Source organism: Nematostella vectensis, chromosome 2 (genome assembly GCF_932526225.1).
Source record: "Nematostella vectensis chromosome 2, jaNemVect1.1, whole genome shotgun sequence".
In the NCBI taxonomy this organism is placed as follows: Eukaryota; Metazoa; Cnidaria; class Anthozoa; order Actiniaria; family Edwardsiidae; genus Nematostella; species Nematostella vectensis.
The window spans coordinates 18,445,217-18,465,038 of NC_064035.1; the positions used below are offsets into that span (position 1 = coordinate 18,445,217).

The following is a 19,822-nucleotide window of genomic DNA, read 5'->3' on the forward strand; positions in this document are numbered from 1 at the left end:
AGATAATTATATATAATGATAAGGAAAATATCCTGAAGTTTTCCTTTTTATTGATAATATCTGCTACATTCATGGCTGTGTTTTGCTACTCAAAAAGCTTAATTGTTGACTTTTGTTTACTGTAAAATAACTTAGTTTATACAACTCCCGTTTATAATTATCATTTTTTCAGTTAATTATTTTTTTGGACTTGTCCATATTAGCTTCAAACATGCTACTCTTACTATTAAATATTAACTGCGGGTATTGGCCTGCCAAAATATAGTGTATTAAAAGCACCTCCGAATGGTGTCAACCTTTTTTTTTTAAAGTCTGTATTTGTTCCTAACTGTTGAAACAGTCCACAAGATCCAGCAGGGTAGAAGTTGTCAAGTCGTTTCCTTCCTGGGCTTATTTGGTCCATTTTGTATACTTGTATATACTTGTGTATACTTGTCCATTTTGTATACTTGTATATATTTGGCATGGTGTTAACACAACTTCTAAGAATCTGACATTTCTTTGGTGCAAGTCGAGATTTTTCTCTTAACAGACTAAAGCAGGGCACCAACAAATCCTGGTTATCAAAGTCATAGTATAAAATTTGTCCAAGCTATTGACTTATTTGCCTTGATTCTCAACATCTTATCAAACCAGCAAATAATAGCAACAAACTGGGTATTTTGAAGCTATATCAAGGGAGTTGGTAGCTATAAAGGGTGAATAAGTTAACCTAATGTTGTTATGGGAGGGCTTTGCAGAGTTCTTGGTCGAATGTTATTTGATACATTCAAACCAAAATGAAATGTTAAAACAGCTATTACTTTCTAGGCATTTGCACTAAAAAAATTGAAATTTTTTTATTGTAACTCAAATATTAGCCCCATCTACATTGATCATGACATTTCTATATCCTTCCTCTGAATATTTGTTTGGTTGTAAATTCTTTCAGGCCATTAGAAAATATGGTAAGCTATGCGACTTGGTTTTTTGGTCATCGCGCGGTTACCCTGTGGTGTCACAAATCAGCCAGTAATCCATCCGCGCAACTCTCAGCCCCCTCTCGGTCTTACGCTTTTATGTGTTTTTAGTTCAAAGTTCGTATGTTCACAGAAAAAAAGGCAGTATGAAAAAATATGCGGATTCAAATGGACTGAAGTCTTTTAGGAACCGTCTTGTCTGAAGTACGAGTTGATAGTAAAATCTACCCGAGTGTTCGTGAATCCCGCTCGTCGCTAACAGCTAAAAAGAGGACTATAGAGGAGGACTATAGAGGCTCTACACTACCATTGTATATTCATTCACGTCTATATTTATGTAAAAATCATTCACTTGTGTCGACGAGTTCCTTGCTAGCAGAAATTCGACAACTTCACAGTTTACAACAAAAGCGAACACAACCACAACAGAAAGCGAAAAAAACTGCCAAGGTGAGTTTTAGACGAAGATTTGTATTGAGAATATAAAAGTTATTTTTCTTTTATTGTTGTGCTTTTATAATGCTCGTCTGTTCGTTTTTTTCCATAACCAATCTCTCAGACTAAAACACTGTACCAGCTTTAGTTTGACGTCAAGATGCCATATCAAAGTCATATATCCTTGTTTTGATTGGCTTAAATACCATCTACTTGAATTCCGATTGGCTTATAATTTTAACTTACACTTAAATGGTTTTTATTCAACCGAAAATCGCCATGAAAATGGTAAATACGTAAATACTTACACGTTCTATAAATTCAGGCATATATTCTTCACGGTAAGTAAGAATTTTATCAATGCCACTTAGCTTGTTTGATTTATACATTTGTTTATAGAGTTTGCTTTGAGAATTCGTGGTCTAAATCAAACAATTTGAGCATAACAACATCCTTTGATATTTTTCGTTCTCTCTATACTTTATTGACTGCGTTGAGATATTTAATAAAGGCTGACAAGTATCATCCTGTCATTTATTGCTGAAGAAGACCTTAATTCTTGTCTTTATATTCTGCGTATTTAGTCTTCTCGAAGATACAGCAACTTTTTCAACATTATCATAACTACATTAACTCTACAATTACAAAATAACTTTCTCTTCGAAAAAAAAAAAAATAAAAAATACAACCCCTATTACCTATATTGTTTTTGCTTTTATATTGTCTGCATCTTGCATACTTTCTAATGTATTTATTTATTTTTATTCAAATAGTTGTGAAAAATTAGTAAAGATTATCAAAATATTGTTTTGAAAGAAAAAAAATAATTGTTTTCACTTTTATTTAGGTAAAACCAACCAAGGACTACCCGAGGGCCATGATTGATGCTGAAGGCTGGGAGGCATGAGAATAGGCAAATGTCTTAAGATAATATAGTAGGGGATTTCTTACTTTTATACAACAGTAAATGTGAAATAGGCTTTTTTAGAGCAAGATACTTGCCCTCAATGATAAATCTGAAAACATTTTTTCTATCAACCTAAAGATAATGAGGAAAGGGGAAATGTTAGGAGAGTGCTCAACCAAGTTGTTGCATTACTTATGATTTTTCTATCAAAGATATAGTCCAATTTCTTCCTTTTCTCTCTCTCACCAGTATCAGTATCACCAGTAATAAGTGATAGATTAATCTTCCATATGGCATCTGAAGTGTATCTAACTATATCATTCTATCTTTGGAATGCTGTTGCATCCATCATTTGTTTCTTTGCAAGGGCAAACCTGGTCAGAATGTAGCTTTGATACGAGTGTACATTAATGAAACTTCTATCAAGGGAAGGGTTTATTATTAGAGCAAGGTCCGGGGGGGCTCTCCAGAAAGATAGACGGGGGGTGCTCGACCTATCTTTTACGGTATAAAATTCTTACCAACTGCTATCTCTTAGGGTGTGTTTTAGGATTTTTCTGATTCTGCTATCTTTTAAGGTGTCTCACGCTAAGTGGTGGCCCAATCGGTTGAAATGTATTTTACAATAAACCACAAGTCAACTGATCGGTTAATACTTTAGACTTTAATGTCAGTAACATAACAATATAGGATCCGTCAGCAAATTAAAACCAGCATTGTTTTTTTAATGCTATCTCACAGGGTTGAAAATTCCTCTGACCACACCCAATGTGCTATCTCTTAGAGGTAAGAGTTGTTGTTGACCACGCCCTTAGTGCTATCCCTTAGGGTTAAAATTGATTATGCTGTCGAGCACCCCTGTCTCTCAAACTCCCGTTTCTCATAGTCCCCCCCCCCTCCCCCCTGGGAGCAAGGTACTCTATATAAAGACAACATCAAGGTAAATTATATAAAGACAAGATCAAACTGTGCTTTTTCAATAATAAATCTGTAAAAAAAAGTTTTATTTCAAACCTATAGGTAAATAGAAAGGGGAGAATGTTAGGAATATGCTTATTTAAGCTATTATTGCATTATTGTTATATATTTTTTAAAGTAGTCACGTTTTTTCAAATAGAGTCATTCATTTCTCCCTTTTCTTCTCCCCATATTGACTTTTTGTTATATTTATTTCTCCCTAACCCTAGCATAGGTCAATGAACATGGTTTGGTTTGAAATTAGAAATTGGAATTAAGCACTTTCAGTAATAATTTAGGATTTGCCTCCATTGCATTAATTTTTGAGTAGCCAGTATGGGTGGATCCAGGGTTTCTAAAACCAACAGGCCAAAGGGTGGGTGCACCAATATGTAATGCATAACAAGAGGTATATTTGTGAAGTTTAGTTTCAACACATTCTTCTGAATAATCAGTTGTGGTACATGAAAACTACAGTAGTGGGTATATGGGGGGGGGGGGGTAGGGGGTTTAAACCTCCCCTTGGGCTTTCTTTTTTTATTGTTTTCAGTGCATCTTTTCATTCCAAATTGTTATGAAGGTAAAATAATGACGAAAATTTTTGGGCTAAATCCCCCCCTTGGTAAAAAGCTAGATCCGCCTCTGAACTACAGTATGGCATGTAAATCTTTGGAATGCTGTTACATCCTTGATATATTCTTCACAAGGTCAAGCTTGTTAGAATGGTGTTTTGAAAAAAATAGAACTTCTATAAAGGGAAATAAGAATTGACAATTAGACTCTTAAAAAAACATTCTTGTCAACTAAGACACCTTGAACTTTGACAGCCTTTTTCACACCAAGTTTTAGTATTTTGTTAACTTTCACACTGCATATTTAATATTATTGAATGAGTTCTTGCTTGATCCATTTAGAGGGGCCAATACAATTCATAATAACATGGCAGTAAAATTTGACATATTTTTAATCTCATTAAAAAAACATTCTAGAGACACCAAGATCCCCCTAAAACTACCCCTATCAGTCAACACAAAAAGGTGTTAAATGCTGGCTCCGCTTTTAGGCAGTGTCTAAATCTATATATTATAGAGAGCCACCCCATGTCCCAATTCCCAGACAGACACATCATATAAAAATGGCGATATTCTAGTATGCAGGGGGTGCGCAGGGTGAGCGCGCACCTCCCCCCCCCCCCCCTGGCGGCCAATAGTGGGTCATTTCTTATAAAGAGATTTTCAAATACTATGCTTTTTCCATATGATATCTATGACTGCGCACCCATAGCCAATCCGGGGAACGGCCTGATATGAGTTTTTTTTATTGGCAATAAATCTCTCCTGTTTGATTTGTTAAACCAGAATTTATTTATCAATGAAACAGAACTAAAATTGAATTCTTACGAAATTAACCTTTACAAAACACGTTGCAATGCAAAGCAATGGTTGCAGTCTGGGACTTGACATATGGTTGAGTCTCTGAGCGAGTGCTGTATGTGGCAGGAAATAACTAAGTGATCGCAATCCCTACCGAATACAAGGTCGAGAATAATTTCCTTCCTGATTGCAATAGAAAACACTAGACTGTAAACAATCTAACACGCTAATCGAATTGTATTAGATGAAAGAATATTTTGCTGTGCAATTATTGTAGAAGGTCAAACATGAAAAAAAATGTAAAAAGCCGACTAATGACATACGACACAAATTAGGGGTTTGATCGGTTATTTTTACCGGAGTTGGCGTAATTATAGCCACAGGGAACGAATACGCGTCATTAGAAAGTCAAGGACGATAAAACGGTAGTTGTGTTCCTTTGCATTTTATGAACAGGCTTGTTCAATCAATCACAACGCTGCGGGGATACGCTACCGGTGACCAATAACAGGACACGGCTGTGATACCCCGAGATCCCGGGAAGAGAACTTCAATTTCCCATTAGCATTTTGGTATTAGCAATGCGCTGACAAAGCCACATTGATGTAGATCCGTGGGCAGTGTGGAATATAAAGTTACGACCATTAAATATCATCGCATTTTATCTCAACCACTCATGGATACTGCGGTGGATGTCTTTGCGGTGAGTAGCCATAAACTTGACTTTTTTATTCCAACAATGAAAAAGTGATCTCGAGAAACAGAAATATGGGAGAGGAATTACAGCAATTCATTTGTCAAGCAGCGTTTAAGAATTTAGCTATTTGGAAACAAATCTAAAAGATGTCTATAGCAAGATAGGTAAAAATAATATTGGCAAGAACCCCATCACAAAGCCCTGTAAGACATCACAGGTAGCTAAACAAGTTCATTGACCAACATAACATTTTCGTCCAGCTCCCGGCGGTAAAGTGTTCTAATCCTGCTTATATTCCGGTTGAAATCATATTCCAACTGTGGGGCGATTACAAGAAGCCTTTTAAAAATGGTTAGGAAGAAGGAAAGCGCATATCAATATAAAGGTTGGTGTTTTAATGGTCAGTGGCGAATCCGCTAGAAACGCATAGTCGGTAACGAAATAAAATGATAAAAACCAGCTAATAGAAAACTAAACCTTTGCAAAAGGAAAAAGAATATCCTGTTACTAGCTTTAAAGTCACATTGCTCTATGCTATTTACGAATAGTAATGGTATCAAATTTTAGGGCATTCTTGCCCTTAATTAAATTAAAAAATGCTTTTATGGCTAACCAATGACCCGAGAGCCAATGTTTTTAGAAAGTAAATCTATCTCGCACGTATCATTTTCGTATTTTTCATTATTTTACCCAGGGCGAATAGAAAAAAAAAATTAAAAAAACAAGTGTAAATGGACGAAAAACAATAACGCATACAGCGAATTGTTATTATAGGAAACAAGCAGGGAAGAAACAAAACCTGTGGTCAGTACTGCAGCAATGAAATAAAAATAACGTAGAGTTGTCATAATAAAGTTGGTATTCAGGGATAATTCTTCCATGGGCCTGCCCTTCGGTTCAATTAAGAAAAGTGGCGGTAAAATATTATAATTGGGACGTCATGAAGCGTAAAAAACGCCAGAGAAAAGGACATTGACAGCACAACTGTAACAATTGTTTTGTTAAATGATACTCAAAAGTGCGACGTGTGCAAATACGATAAACAATAAGAACCAAGAAAACACTTTGAAAAAAGTTTTTTCACGCAAATAAACTTTGGGCGATTTTTTTACGGGAAAATGGATTGCCAAGGACTTGTGCAAGCCCAAAACTATTCAGTTTTGAATAAATCCGAAAGCTTTCCTTGTGAGCACATTCTCGTAATACAACCGAGCTCTTTTTACGATCACTGTTTCATAATTAGGTTTAATTTGTCACTCTAAACTTTAATTATGAACTCTAGTAAACGTCGTTTCCCGTATAGAAGACCCTGACCATTTTTGGAAATAAGCTTTTTAGGGAATTAGGCTATTCTAGTTTACCAGGTATCATTAAGAAAGTCAGTCTGCACAGTCTGAAGTCGGGAGAAACATCAGCTGTGACCAACCGAATACCATATAGAATAGATACGTCAAGAGTTTTTCGTTGGCCACGGGGCTTACTCAACAATTATACTTAGAGACTCAGAGGAGAGGTTAGTCTTGAAGCATCGACATGAGTCTGCTTTTTTTAGTTTCAAGTTTTTTAGTTTTGAGCTTTAACTCTGTACTCTACATACACAGTATACTCCAAGCGCGTTCCCAGGATTGGCCGAGGGGGGGGGGGGGGGGGGTTGCGCAGTAATAGGTATTATTTTAAAGAATGAGTATTTTAAGGTCCCTAAATAAGAAAGGACCCACATTTTGGCAGCAAAGGGGGGGAGGGGGGGGCGCCCACCCCCTGTGTCCCCGCCTGTACTCTGCGCTGCTGGTGACCTAGCTATTTGAGATGGTCTACCAAGCTGGCGAGAACGCCAAGGATGTCATGTTACCAACAATTTAGATTATTTGTTTATCTAGAAATTTGCGAATTCCCAGCCTAGTCCAGTGCGATGTTAGTGTTTCTTTTTCGTCATAGGGAATTTCACTGCACTGCTTTATTGCAAAAAAAAAAAAAAAAAAACACTAAAGTAATAAAGATCTATATATCATGATATATGAATATTTTTGCTTTTTATGACATCATCAATTACGTCCACATCCGTCCTGCTGCAACTCCTTGACAACTTCAGACATCTTATAGGTCTTAGATGTTTCAATCATGAGATATGGATATTTTTGTTTTAGATGACAATTTTGTTGCTCCCTGTTTCCCCACCCTTGACATCTACATGACACATAACAGTTGTCATACGATGTTTTTTTCATGAAATATGAATATTTTTAATGACATAGTAATAGTTTTGCTTTAGTGACGTCATCGATAAAGTAACGCATCACGTGACCATCTCGTTGCACTCCATTGATACAAGAATGACACATTGCAAGCATTGTTGTCATACGATGTTTCTTTCATGAGCAGATAGGAATTTGTTTTTCTTAATCACCTTTTGACTAGTTTTGCTTTTACCGACGTCATCGATGACACTACACTTCACTTGATTTAAATAAAAATAAGAACTAAATAAAACGACCAACGTCTTTAATGTATGTTTAACAGATGTAAAATTAAACAAAGTCGATTATATTGTGATGAACACCTGAAGAATCACTGCGAAAGATTAAGCCTTGGTGCTAGCGCCAGCTTTGGGGAGATTTTCATCGAAAGTAAAAGCATAGCCGACGGCGAGACTCTGTTGGCGTAGCAAATGCTTCCCGCGATAGCGATAAAACGAAAAGGAAGTGGGTTTCTGTTATCTGTCTCATAAGCCACCAGACACGCTTGCTACATTAGTCTAGGAGAAACAAGTTAGATATAAAAATAGATACATTACAAATGCAAAAGTTTAAAAGCCCTCCCATCGTGTTGTTAGTAATGAGTAGTTAAAAACGAAGAAAATTTGGAATAAATAATTCATTGCAAGACCATTTTGATCGACCAATAAAATACTTAGCTTGCGAGCTAAATTTTTTGCTATGTGCGGTACTGACACTGTTTCAGTGCCGTACCGCTTGTAGGGGGAACATGCCCTATTGTTTTCTTAAAAATCTAAGGAAATAACCAGTAGAGGCGTAGCTGAGCCTCCTAGCTCTCTTGATGTCTCTGTGTCTCCCCCCCCCCCAGTTCTCTTGATGTCTCTGTGTCTTGCTCCTCCCAGTTCTCTTGATGTATCTGTGTCTTCCCCTCAGTTCTCTTGATGTATCTGTGTCTTCCCCCCCTCCCAGTTCTATTGATGTATCTGTGTCTTCCCCCCAGTTCTCTTGATGGCTCTGTAAAAACCATAAAATACGGGGAACGTTAGAAAGCTTGCGTTTCAATTTACTTGAGTAATAACTGCTTTGTAGCTTATCCTTTCGGGGTCGCGACAAAACAAGGGGGGGGGGGGCAAAAAGTTTAGAGTACCACAAAAAGAGAAACCTTTCTAAGCCCCGTACGAAGGTATTGTAAAAAAAAAGCGGCTAGGCGAAGCTATTTTTCACTGATTGTCCACCATTTTGTTGAAATATGATGCAAGGTGGTTGATTAACTGCCTTTTTTAATTCTCCCCCTTTTCCTACCCATACTTGGGGGGAAGGGGGGTTGGATATTGCTACCAAAAAGATATGTAATCAAGAGAATGGTAAGTAAATAGATGCCAACTGCTATTTCATATTCGTATTTAGAAACCAGACTCGTACCCAGTCGCCAAAATGAGAAGAAAATAAGAAGAAAATAAGGGAAACATAATTTATGCGCGGGTTGCCTGTGGTAATAATAAGAAGAAAATAAGGGAAACATAATTTATGCGCGGGTTGCCTGAGGTAATAATAATAAGAAAATAACGGAAACATAATTTATGCGCGGGTTTCCTGTGGTAATAATCATAAGAAAAAAAAGGGGTAACATAATTTATGCGCGGGTTGCCTGTGGTGATTAACTAGGCGCGCGGTGCCGTTAATGTTTTACCCACACGGCACCGCGCCTAGTTAAACACCACAGGCAAGCCGCACATAAATATTGTTTCCATTATTTTCTACTCATTTTGGCGACTGGGTACGAGTCTGTTTAGAAACATTAGTAGCGCCATTCTAATTACGCAACTAAAACAAACAGCTTTTAGTTCGACGCGGCAACACTGATGATCACGTTCTATATTTTATAGCGCTCCACACCTGAAAGTGACATCGCAAATCTCATCGCAAAAAATAAAGTCTATATTGTGTAAAGAATAAAAAGTGATTTGTCACCAGATTCCAATAATTGCGGTACACGTCAAACAAGTACACTGGGATAGACAAAATCACAAAAAACAAATAAACAGCTCACAAATTCTCAAAGGGGCAGCGTAACACTCTCTTGAACAGCGCGTGGTTTCGATGCTAGCAAGTGTAAGGGTAGTGGTTAATGGCGCGCTCGCGTTTGCTTTATCTTATAATGGGTATAATCGACGGCGGCTTCCCACCTGCCCTGATGTGTCAAGGCATTAATATTTGATAGGTAGCTCCTTTTTGAGGCTGGGGTCAACTACATTTATCCAATTGCAGCAACTATTAGTGAGAAAGCGGGAAAGTGAGAAAGGTATTAGGCACTGTCGACTGTGCGCGCGCACTAGAAAATAACGTCGTATTTACGGAATACAAGTTATTGTAAGGGGAATCGTAGCTTTAGGAATGTTTTCCGGTAAGCTGTGATGTGGAAATCCGCCGATATATTGTTCAAGTGGTATTTATAACATTATTCAAGTACACTCGGTTTGCCTATTTGCCAATATTACATGGAAAGAAATCAAAATTATAACAATTCGTTCCGTTTTTCGTTTGACAGGTAACATCCACAATGTGCGACAAGCGGGTCCAGTGAGTTGTCGAAATGATCACCATATCTGGGAAAAGTCGACGTAACATGTAACAAGCCGAGCTAAATAAGAAAACATAAACATCGCCGAAGCAGCGATGCTCTGGAACTCATGTTATTAAGCAGACTTGGGTTGAATTTTCTTTTTTGCGCGTTGGTACTTTATATTCTCACGATCGACCTTGGTTATGCGCGTGATGGCACCATCGTCAAAGTTGGAGTTGTCTACGATGGTTCTGCCTCTGGCACAGAAACAGATTCGCTTTATGACTGGAGGGAAATGATGAGCTCACTAAACAGCCCTGAAGACAAGGTGGATTTGCAAATTATACCGATCTCAGTTCAACAAGTTCATATTCCGCAATTATTTAAAGTGTTCTGTAGTAGAGTGATCAATGAAGATGTGGCAGTACTAGTATTGCATACAAACGACCGGCTCTGCCGCTACATAGCATCTCTAGCGGCCTATTTCTGGATTCCTGTTCTTGGGACATCTTGCCAAGACCCGCTCCTCTCAGACAAGGTAAGTAAAAAAAACCTTGCCACAAAACGGATTTAAGACAGGTAGATCATTTAAAAAAGAGATTTCTGAGAAATAATGTTCAAGAGTAATGAAACCAAGAAGTAAATAAAAAAAGGGAATATTCTGCATAAATTCTGCGGGAAGCAATGGGGTTGTATTACAAATGTTTCACTTCGACGATGGAATATTTGCGGCACAAAAACCAATATTAGTGTTTTGCCATTTTGCGAGAAACTTTCTTTTTTTGCATACCGAGTTGGTGACATAAACTATTTTCGCTGTCATTTTGAAAAAGTGAGTAAATGTATATATACTTGACTACAAGAACAAAGGGAAAATCTTTAGGGTATAAATGCCATATCAAACTAACTGCTGGTTTAGACAAAAAGAAAAATAATACCCGCAGAGAATCAGGTGCATTTTGATGTGAAAAAGAAAAAAATATCGGATCTATTTGTCATTTCAATCAGTGAGTCGCACACGACGGGAGGGCATCCTAGATAAACGTAAATCCTTCTGGAGTTAATAATCATGACGAGATTGTTATCAGACTGAATACGAATTACTTCTATCCCTTTATTCTAATACTCAGTCATTTTTCTTTTTGGGGGGAGGTTTATTCTGCTTAGAAATTCATATGAGATTTCATTAAAAGTAATCTATCCGATTTTTAAACAGTTCCCTTGTTTAGGAATCTATGAACAAAATTATGAAATATTTCTTAGCAGGAATACAACACAAATTTTAATAGAATAATTACGGTTCTATACCCGATATTTTTTAAGCAACGACAAAAACACATTGTTTTAAAGAAACCCAACGTTGTAAATTGTTAATTGAAGTCCGTCATCAAGAAAACACATTTTTCTTTGGAGATAATTTTGATTCATTACGCTCGAATAACGAACGAGAGCGTGTTTGTGAATCATGTTTTTATAAGATGTACGCCACAAGGTGTTCGAAAATATCTAATCTGATAATGTGTACATCTATCTTTCCTTAACCTTCTTTATAAAACGTAGGAGATAAATCAGGTATCTCAAGCTAAGATTTGTTTTAAAGAAATACTAAAAAGAATCAGCAGACCAATGGTAGAATAAGTCCAAACCATCTCGGAGAAAGCCTTCAATGATTGAGACATTTTGAATTCAGTACAAAGGATGGTTTTAATAAAACATATTGTCCAGTAATAGGCATGGAATTCTATGAGCAATTGTCGCGTGTTACCTCTTTAGATCAAGTCTGTCTAGTGGGGATATCTAGTGAGTATCAAGATTAATCCCAAGAAAGATCTCGCCGTTGCTAAAGGGCTAGAGTTAATGAGTAAATTCACTGAAATGAAAACAAAAAATCAGAAATGTTTTTTTTCTTCTCCAACTGCCCTTATTGCCCTGTCTCGGTAATAAGGTAAAGAAACGTCTAAAATATATCTAAAAGATATCGATTAAGTCCTTGGTAGAATGGGTTAAGAGGACCATCTCTCCATCGCAAGAGTAGATTCTGATTCTAATTACAGCGATATAAGCACAACCTAAAATAATAGTAAAAAGCCTTAGTATTAAAGAGTGCGCTCGGAGCTTTCTTAGCTTTATTTTTTGCCTTTTAAAGCCGTCTATAAAAAGCATCGGTTATATATCGAGAACTAGGATTTTATGAGATTCGTTTGTTTTATTTTGCCCTACAAAAAAAAAGAACATTCTCGATTCCCATTTAACTGTTTATTTATTATGCAAGCTAAGAGGATCTCATTTTAAAACCGAATTTTGTGAAGCTACGGCCAAAAGGATTAAAATTATAATGATCGTCTTGGTACGAGCCGAAAAGTCGACTGAAAAAGAATGCATAAACCTTAGCTCAATGCTGGTCATTTACGATAATTCGCGAGGTTGAAATGTATTCTTTTGAAAATGTAAAACAGAATAAACAGTTATTATCGCTTAGTTGTCGTATACGCCTTTTTAACAGCGACAAACGCAGGACCAATTATCGAATGCCTTCCTTCATACAAAACAAGGACTTTAAAATAAGCAATTATTTACTAATGCGTGACTTGATAAGAGGAACTGCCAACAATTCAATTTATACGACAAAGAATAAACTTCGTTACCATGAGCGCGCGTATACCAGACAAAAATGTGTATGTTTTGTGCTCGAATAATAATCACTCACCGTGATGGCCTGATTACTTGCATAAAATAAACCCCAATTAGAGCCATCGCTTCACCAAAATACATAACCCTCGCGCTAAATGGAGAGGGGGAGGGATCCGTGTACCGCAATACTGATTAAAGCTGCCAAATTGCCTCAAGTTACAGGTTGAATGCTAAAAAATACTCAGGCGGTTCGCGTCTGTACATTGTTCGGATTATTAAGGGGTGTAGCCGCTTGCTTTTTTTATTATCTGAAGTAATTAATTGCATCTCCTTGTCATCAGGATGTTTACCGGTCATTTGTGCGGGTCGTCCCACCGAGCACCCAGCAATTCCGGGTTGCACTAGAACTTCTGCAATACACAGGCAACTCCGAGGCGTTTGTGATAGTTGGCGACGAGGTAACACAAGGCAAAGCTATAGAGTTCTTTACCGAGATCAGCTCGGTCGATATCAAGGTTGTGAGAGTGCACAATGTAAGGCAGCCGGAGATTAACGCTATTTTACTGAAGATCAAGGCGAGTATCACGCGCGCTGTGTTTCTGTACTGTGATTTAGCTACGGCTCGCGTCATTCTCTGGAACGCTAGAGACTTCAGGATGTTCAAGGAGGACTTCATGTGGATTGTTTCTGAAAATGTTGTGCGAAACGCGGACGAGCTGTTCGCGTTTCCAAGCGGAATACACGGGATACGCGCCAAGGGCACAGACACGCCCGACACTTATTACCGTCTCAGGCTAGAAGAAGGCTTCGCAATCATAAAGAGGACGTTTTCGTTATTGAATGAGGTGGATGTGAGAAGAATGTCCCGCTCTAGTGCGAGCTGTTTGGCTTCGGGACATTGGCAATATGGGCGGGGGCTCGTAAGGTGAGAGTAAATGGGCTCAACAACCCCCCTGCCCCTAAGGTGGACGTCCTTTTTCAGCCCTCTGAATTACCTTTCGACCCAGACGTCATTCCTGTGGAGAACCATTATCTGCTCTGGACAGCATCTAGCCATCCATTGAAAAAAAAAAAAAAAGTGATAAGTATATCCAAGCGCTAAGAACAGAACAGAAATGAATATTCTTTATAAAAAAGATTTACCAAAATATTTCACAACGTTTTATCTACATTTTTTTTTTTCAGTAAAATCATGAAAACACAGCTGAAACACTCATCGGAAATAATCAAGTTTGACGATCGGGGGGACAGGGCTAATTTCACCTATGAGACAGTGTTCCTTAATGAGGCGGTCGACTTCGACAAGTCCTGGATGACAGTAAGCTCATGGGTAGACGGTAAAATGACTCTAGCTGCCAGCGAATACCTTACTCCCAAAGGCAAAGGCGCGCTAGGCATGCCGGTTCTGCGCGCGGCTGTGGTGGAGTACCCACCGCTGACCATGAAGAGCGCATACACCCCTTACATCGGGTGCAATCAGGGAATCGAGTGCGTCGAGTACCGAGGCCCCGGCAGAGAACACTATACTAAGTATTGCTGCTATGGCCTAGCTATCGATGTACTGAACTACGTCAAAACAGAACTAGAGTTTGAACCGTTCGTGTATTTTGTCCGCGATGGAAATTACGGCGCTAAGAATTTAACGAGTGGTGAGTGGAACGGGGTGGTTCGTGACCTCATCCGCGGGGAGGCAGACATATCCATAGACCTCATGACCAACGAAGCGCGGTCAGATGTAGTGGACTTTTCCCTCAGGTGGACTCATGCTGGGCTAGCACTCCTGGTGCTGGTGGGCGAAAAGAACGTCGAACCCATCGACTTCGCGTTCTTTGACCCATTCACATGGCAGCTATGGGTTGGGATCATCGCTACCGTCAATGTGTACCTGGTAGCGCTATGGATAGCGGACCGGCTTAGCCCGTACGGCTATCATCAGATCAACAAGCGTAGCGTGGACAACAAGCGGCACTTCGAGCTGGACGGCAGCATGTGGTATTGCTGGGGCGTGTGCTTTGATAATCAGTTCGTTGAGCAACGGCCGGCGGCGTACAGCTCGCGCGCGATGAGTGTGTGCCTGGCCATGTTTGCGCTGCTGTGTCTGACCTCGTACACCGCGAACCTCACCGCACACCTCGTGTCAGACGACACCAAGCCCTACGTGACCGGGATACGAGACAAGAAGGTAAAACACGATGCTTGGAGCTGGTTATAACTAGCCACACAAGAGCAACGCTTGAAGCTGGTTCTAACAAGCGACACAAGCGCAATGCTTGAAGCTGGTTATAACTAGCCACACAAGCGCAACGCTTGAAGCTGGTTCTAACAAGCGACACAAGCGCAACGCTTTGAGCTGGTTCTAACAAGCGACACAAGCGCAACGCTTGAAGCTGGTTCTAACTAGGACACAAGCGCAACGCTTTGAGCTGGTTCTAACTAGGACACAAGCGCAACGCATTGAGCTGGTTCTAACTAGGACACAAGCGCAACGCTTGGAGCTGGATGCCCTTGTTTATGAAAGAACCTGCGTCTTACTTGCTCTTGTATCCTATTGAGAAGCAACCTTGATCATGTAACTATGTGGAGGAACAGACGGCGAGACGGCGTATCTTTCTACCATAAACCTGCACCAATATCGGGCGCTTTGTGTGATCCTCACATAATCATTTCAAAAAAAAAAAAAATTGTTGCATCCGGTACAGATATTCTCACCGGTTAATGTCTAAACAATGTTTTCATGGTCGAAATGTTACGCGGAGACCCTAAAGAAACGCTTGCTGTGTTGATCTAAACCACTCGCTTTCCATTCACAGTTCACGGCGAAGGATTCTCAGATCTCGTCTGGTGTGGTCAAGTCAAGTTACGTGGACTCGTACTTTGAACTCAATCAGGACCCAGTCATGCAGATGCTATTCCGGCGCATGCGCGATAACGGACACTTGGTCGACAACTTCACGGACGGTGTTAGAAGAGTGAAGAGCGGGTGGGTGTTATATGCAGAGCTAGTTAGCTGGCGAAATACCAGTCAAATACTGACATAAAGAGCGAAGAGTTAAATATTGTCAGAAGAGTGAAGGGCGGGTGGGTGGGTGTTATACTCTACTGAGCTAATTAGCTAGCTAAATGCCAGTCAAATGCTGACATATGAGCTAAGAGTTAAATACTGACTTAAATAAAAAAGGGCGCTTTCTATGGAGCCGTGCTAAACCTGACTGAGAAGACTAGTGTTGGCGCGCCAAATGGTTTGTGACATGACGGCAAACATGATAGTCGACCTACGCGACTACTTATTCTTAATTATACACGAGTGTATTTTACAAGGAAGAGGATTCTAAATTTTTAAATCTTCAGATAATATCAATGTACTTTCCTCTTCCTAGGGAACTCGACATCTTCATCAGTGAAATCCTCTCACTTGACTACGAGGTCGCAAAGCAGAAGAACACAGGCTACCCACGCCTCCAAGTTGTGGGGGCTTCCAAGCCTTTCGCCGATACTGGATACTCATACAGCTTCCGCAAGAACTCTACGTGGAAACCCAAGTTCGACTTAGTGGTCAACCGACTCAAGGCAGAGAACAAGTACACATGCAAACTATATGTCCAGTCATTCTTAACATGTAAATTTGCTGAACAAAGCGCTCTAGGAATCTTTAAGTAATAAGTTTTCAAACAGCCGTGTGAACTAATCGACAGTTTTCCTGTTTTTAGTGAGGCGCTTCAAACCATTTAATTATATACATACTGGCAAAATTGATTTGGATACTGGTTCTCTCATTATCAAAAGCGCAAAGATTTACTTGAGACCTTTATTTGATTTTGTTTATAAACGGTGCAACTAGCGCCAGCATTTTTTGCCTAAACCTCTTTCGTTGCTGCTCCAAAAATGTCTTTTTATCTGTATGAAACGTTGCTTTGGCAATATTTCCGTTGTGTAGTCAATCTAACGGAGCTGTGCCAGCAATGTTGGGCAATGTTAGCGGTGTCTTCGAGAGTGGGTTGGGGGTTCTTTGACCGCTTCCCAAAATAGCACCAAGTATTCATAGGAAAGTAAGGGCAACACAACCTCATTCCCTAATCAGAGAGAAGCCAGTCGAGGGTAATAGGACTTATACCCCTGTTTTAACTTTTTCAGGCCAAGCGAGCAATACAAAAAGTGGGTATCAGCGGGGAAGAAAGATGCGGAAGAACCACACGAGCAGCTCACTCAACACTCACTAAGCGGCGTGTTCTTCCTAGGCGCGTCACTCGCCATCGTCGCCTGCCTCTTTCTTCTGGTCGAGAACAAGCTGTGGAGTATGGGACTTGTCTACCGCAGCCTCAGGAAGTGCACGGAGACGTATAACCGCGGCCGAAGACGCTTCTCGAACGAGATCCACCGCAAACTACTCGAGTTTAACCGCAGAGAGAACCGCGATTCTCAAGTGATGCCTGATATATCACATTACATGGAGGAACGGCGCAAAACCATGGTATCACTGCACTCGATCTATAACCCTAGGGCGATCAAGAGTAAACTCAATGAAAGGTTGGATTCACCAACCAATACAGACTCCGTGTAGTGTTGGCATATGCCAGACAATAGTGGCTTGTCAGAGGACATTCCGCGACACCAAAAACAATATAGGGGTTACTTTGCAAACTACGACGAGCACATTGATAAGAACGTCTAATTTTCAGTTGAGGCTGGGCTGTTCTTACTTTTGAAGGCTAAAAATGTTCTTAAGGATATTCTTAAAATTCAATGTATATTTAGTGTATAAATATAAGACCCAATGAATGAATATGAGGGGGGAGGGCACAGCCACGCCCCTGCTGGTCATTTCCCTGCAATTTTTGAAAATATTAGAACTTGGTGTAATCTGACTGGACGTTCTTATAAAAAAGGTTCTAATAAAAAAGAAAGAGTGTATATGGTATGAGTTACTTTGCGAAGCGTACGACGGACACATTTACGATGAGTTACGTTAACTGCGACGCGTACGACGGACACATTTACGATGAGTTACGTTAACTGCGATGCCTTCGACGGACACATTTACGATGAGTTACGTCAACTGCGATGCGTACGACAAACACATTTACGATGCGTTACGTCAACTGCGATGCGTACGACGGACGCATTTACGATGAGTTACGTCAACTGCGATGCGTACGACGGACACATTTACGATGAGTTATGTCAACTGCGATGCGTTCGACAGAACCATTTACGATGAGTTACGTCAACTGCGATGCGTACGACGAGCAACGTTAGCACCAGCAAGGCGGTTAATATTGATGAAGTAATGGTACAGCAATATATCAGTTAGAATTGGAAGCATTTTTACTAAAGAATTGTAGTTATATTACAGCCTATTTAATTAACTTGATTTTATCACAAACAGTATAGTAAAACGTTGGGGTGTTAAGGTTAAGCAATAATTCTAAGCCCAGTGCAAGAGACGGCAGCATTACTGACCAAAGGAGTCCGCATTGGTGACCAAAAAAAAGATAGCATTGGTGACCAAAAAAGATAGCATTGGTGACCAAAAAAGATAGCATTGGTGACCAAAAAAGATAGCATTGGTGACCAAAAAAAAAGAAAGCATTGGTGACCAAAAAAAAAGAAAGCATTGGTGACCAAAAAAAAGATAGCATTGGTGACCAAAAAAGATAGAATTGGTGACCAAAAAAAAAGATAGCATTGGTGACCAAAAAAAAAGAAAGCATTGGTGACCAAAAAAAAAGAAAGCATTGGTGACCAAAAAAAAGATAGCATTGGTGACCAAAAAAGATAGCATTGGTGACCAAAAGAGAAGGCATTGGTGACCAAAAGAGAAAGCATTGGTGACCAAAAAAGATAGCATTGGTGACCAAAAGAGAAAACATTGGTGACCAAAAGAGATAGCATTGGTAAAACATTGGTGACCAAAAGAGATAGCATTGGTGACCAAAAAAGATAGCATTGGTGACCAAAAAAAAAGATAGCATTGGTGACCAAAAAAAAAGAAAGCATTGGTGACCAAAAAAAAAGAAAGCATTGGTGACCAAAAAAAAGATAGCATTGGTGACCAAAAAAGATAGCATTGGTGACCAAAAAAGATAGCATTGGTGACCAAAAGAGATAGCATTGGTGACCAAAAGAGATAGCATTGGTGACCAAAAGAGATAGCATTGGTGACCAAAAAAGATAGCATTGGTGACCAAAAAAGATAGCATTGGTGACCAAAAGAGAAAGCATTGGTGACCAAAAGAGAAAGCATTGGTGACCAAAAGAGAAAGCATTGGTGACCAAAAAAGATAGCATTGGTGACCAAAAGAGAAAACATTGGTGACCAAAAGAGATAGCATTGGTAAAACATTGGTGACCAAAAGAGATAGCATTACTGACCAAAGGAGTCCGCATTGGTGACCAAAAAAGAAAGCATTGGTGACCAAAAAAAAAATAGCATTGGTGACCAAAAAAGATAGCATTGGTGACCAAAAAAGATAGCATTGGTGACCAAAAAAGATAGCATTGGTGACCAAAAGAGACGGCATTTTTTACCAAAGAAGATGGTATTGGTTTCTATAAGCGTCAATATTTGTGATCAAATATAATAGAGACTTGCCCAGGAGACCCTGGAAACAAGGTTTGTGTTGGTGCTGTTTGCATGGGTCCTTATAGTGTTGGTGCTCTTTCCATGGGTCTTCATAGTGTTGGTGTTGTTTGTATGGGTCTTTATAGTGTTGGTACTGTTTGCATGGGTCTTTATAGTGTTGGTGCTATTTGTATGGGTCTTTATAGTGTTGGTGCTGTTTGTATGGGTCTTTATAGTGTTGGTGCTGTTTGCATGGGTCTTCATAGTGTTGGTGTTGTTTGCATGGGTCTTTATAGTATTGGTGCTGTTTGCATGGGTCTTTATAGTGTTGGTGCTGTTTGTATGGGTCTTTATAGTGTTGGTGCTGTTTGTATGGGTCTTTATAGTGTTGGTGCTGTTTGTATGGGTCTTTATAGTGTTGGTGCTGTTTGTATGGGTCTTTATAGTGTTGGTGCTGTTTGTATGGGTCTTTATAGTGTTGGTGCTGTTTGTATGGGTCTTTATAGTGTTGGTGCTGTTTGTATGGGT

At 39.4% G+C, this 19,822-nt stretch overlaps 1 protein-coding gene and 2 long non-coding RNA genes across 6 annotated transcripts; 2 read left to right on the plus strand and 1 right to left on the minus strand.

Moving 5' to 3' along the window:
- The first annotated feature begins 802 nt into the window (after positions 1 to 802).
- Positions 803 to 3,415, plus strand: LOC125560959. The gene is made up of 2 exons (XR_007306973.1): positions 803 to 1,409; positions 2,242 to 3,415. It is a non-coding gene; the product is annotated as an uncharacterized LOC125560959 (long non-coding RNA).
- A 1,146-nt stretch (positions 3,416 to 4,561) lies between these two features.
- LOC5509088 (glutamate receptor ionotropic, NMDA 1) lies at positions 4,562 to 18,304 on the plus strand. 4 transcript variants are annotated; one of them, XM_032377930.2, is made up of 7 exons: positions 4,562 to 5,334; positions 10,090 to 10,642; positions 13,077 to 13,660; positions 13,921 to 14,917; positions 15,546 to 15,715; positions 16,113 to 16,313; positions 16,867 to 18,304. In XM_032377930.2, the coding sequence occupies exons 2-7, from the start codon at positions 10,232 to 10,234 to the stop codon at positions 17,291 to 17,293; spliced, it is 2,790 nt and encodes a 929-aa protein (XP_032233821.1). In that variant the 5' UTR covers positions 4,562 to 5,334; positions 10,090 to 10,231; the 3' UTR covers positions 17,294 to 18,304. The 4 variants fall into 4 exon arrangements, with proteins under 4 accessions (XP_032233821.1, XP_032233822.1, XP_001629614.1 ...); XM_032377931.2 differs by lacking the exon at positions 4,562 to 5,334 and adding an exon at positions 9,641 to 9,843; XM_001629564.3 differs by lacking the exon at positions 4,562 to 5,334 and adding an exon at positions 9,825 to 9,945.
- LOC116616088 lies at positions 7,811 to 13,012 on the minus strand. The gene is made up of 2 exons (XR_004295182.2): positions 12,812 to 13,012; positions 7,811 to 8,555 (listed from the first exon to the last, which is right to left on the minus strand). It is a non-coding gene; the product is annotated as an uncharacterized LOC116616088 (long non-coding RNA).
- Positions 18,305 to 19,822: the final 1,518 nt, after the last annotated feature.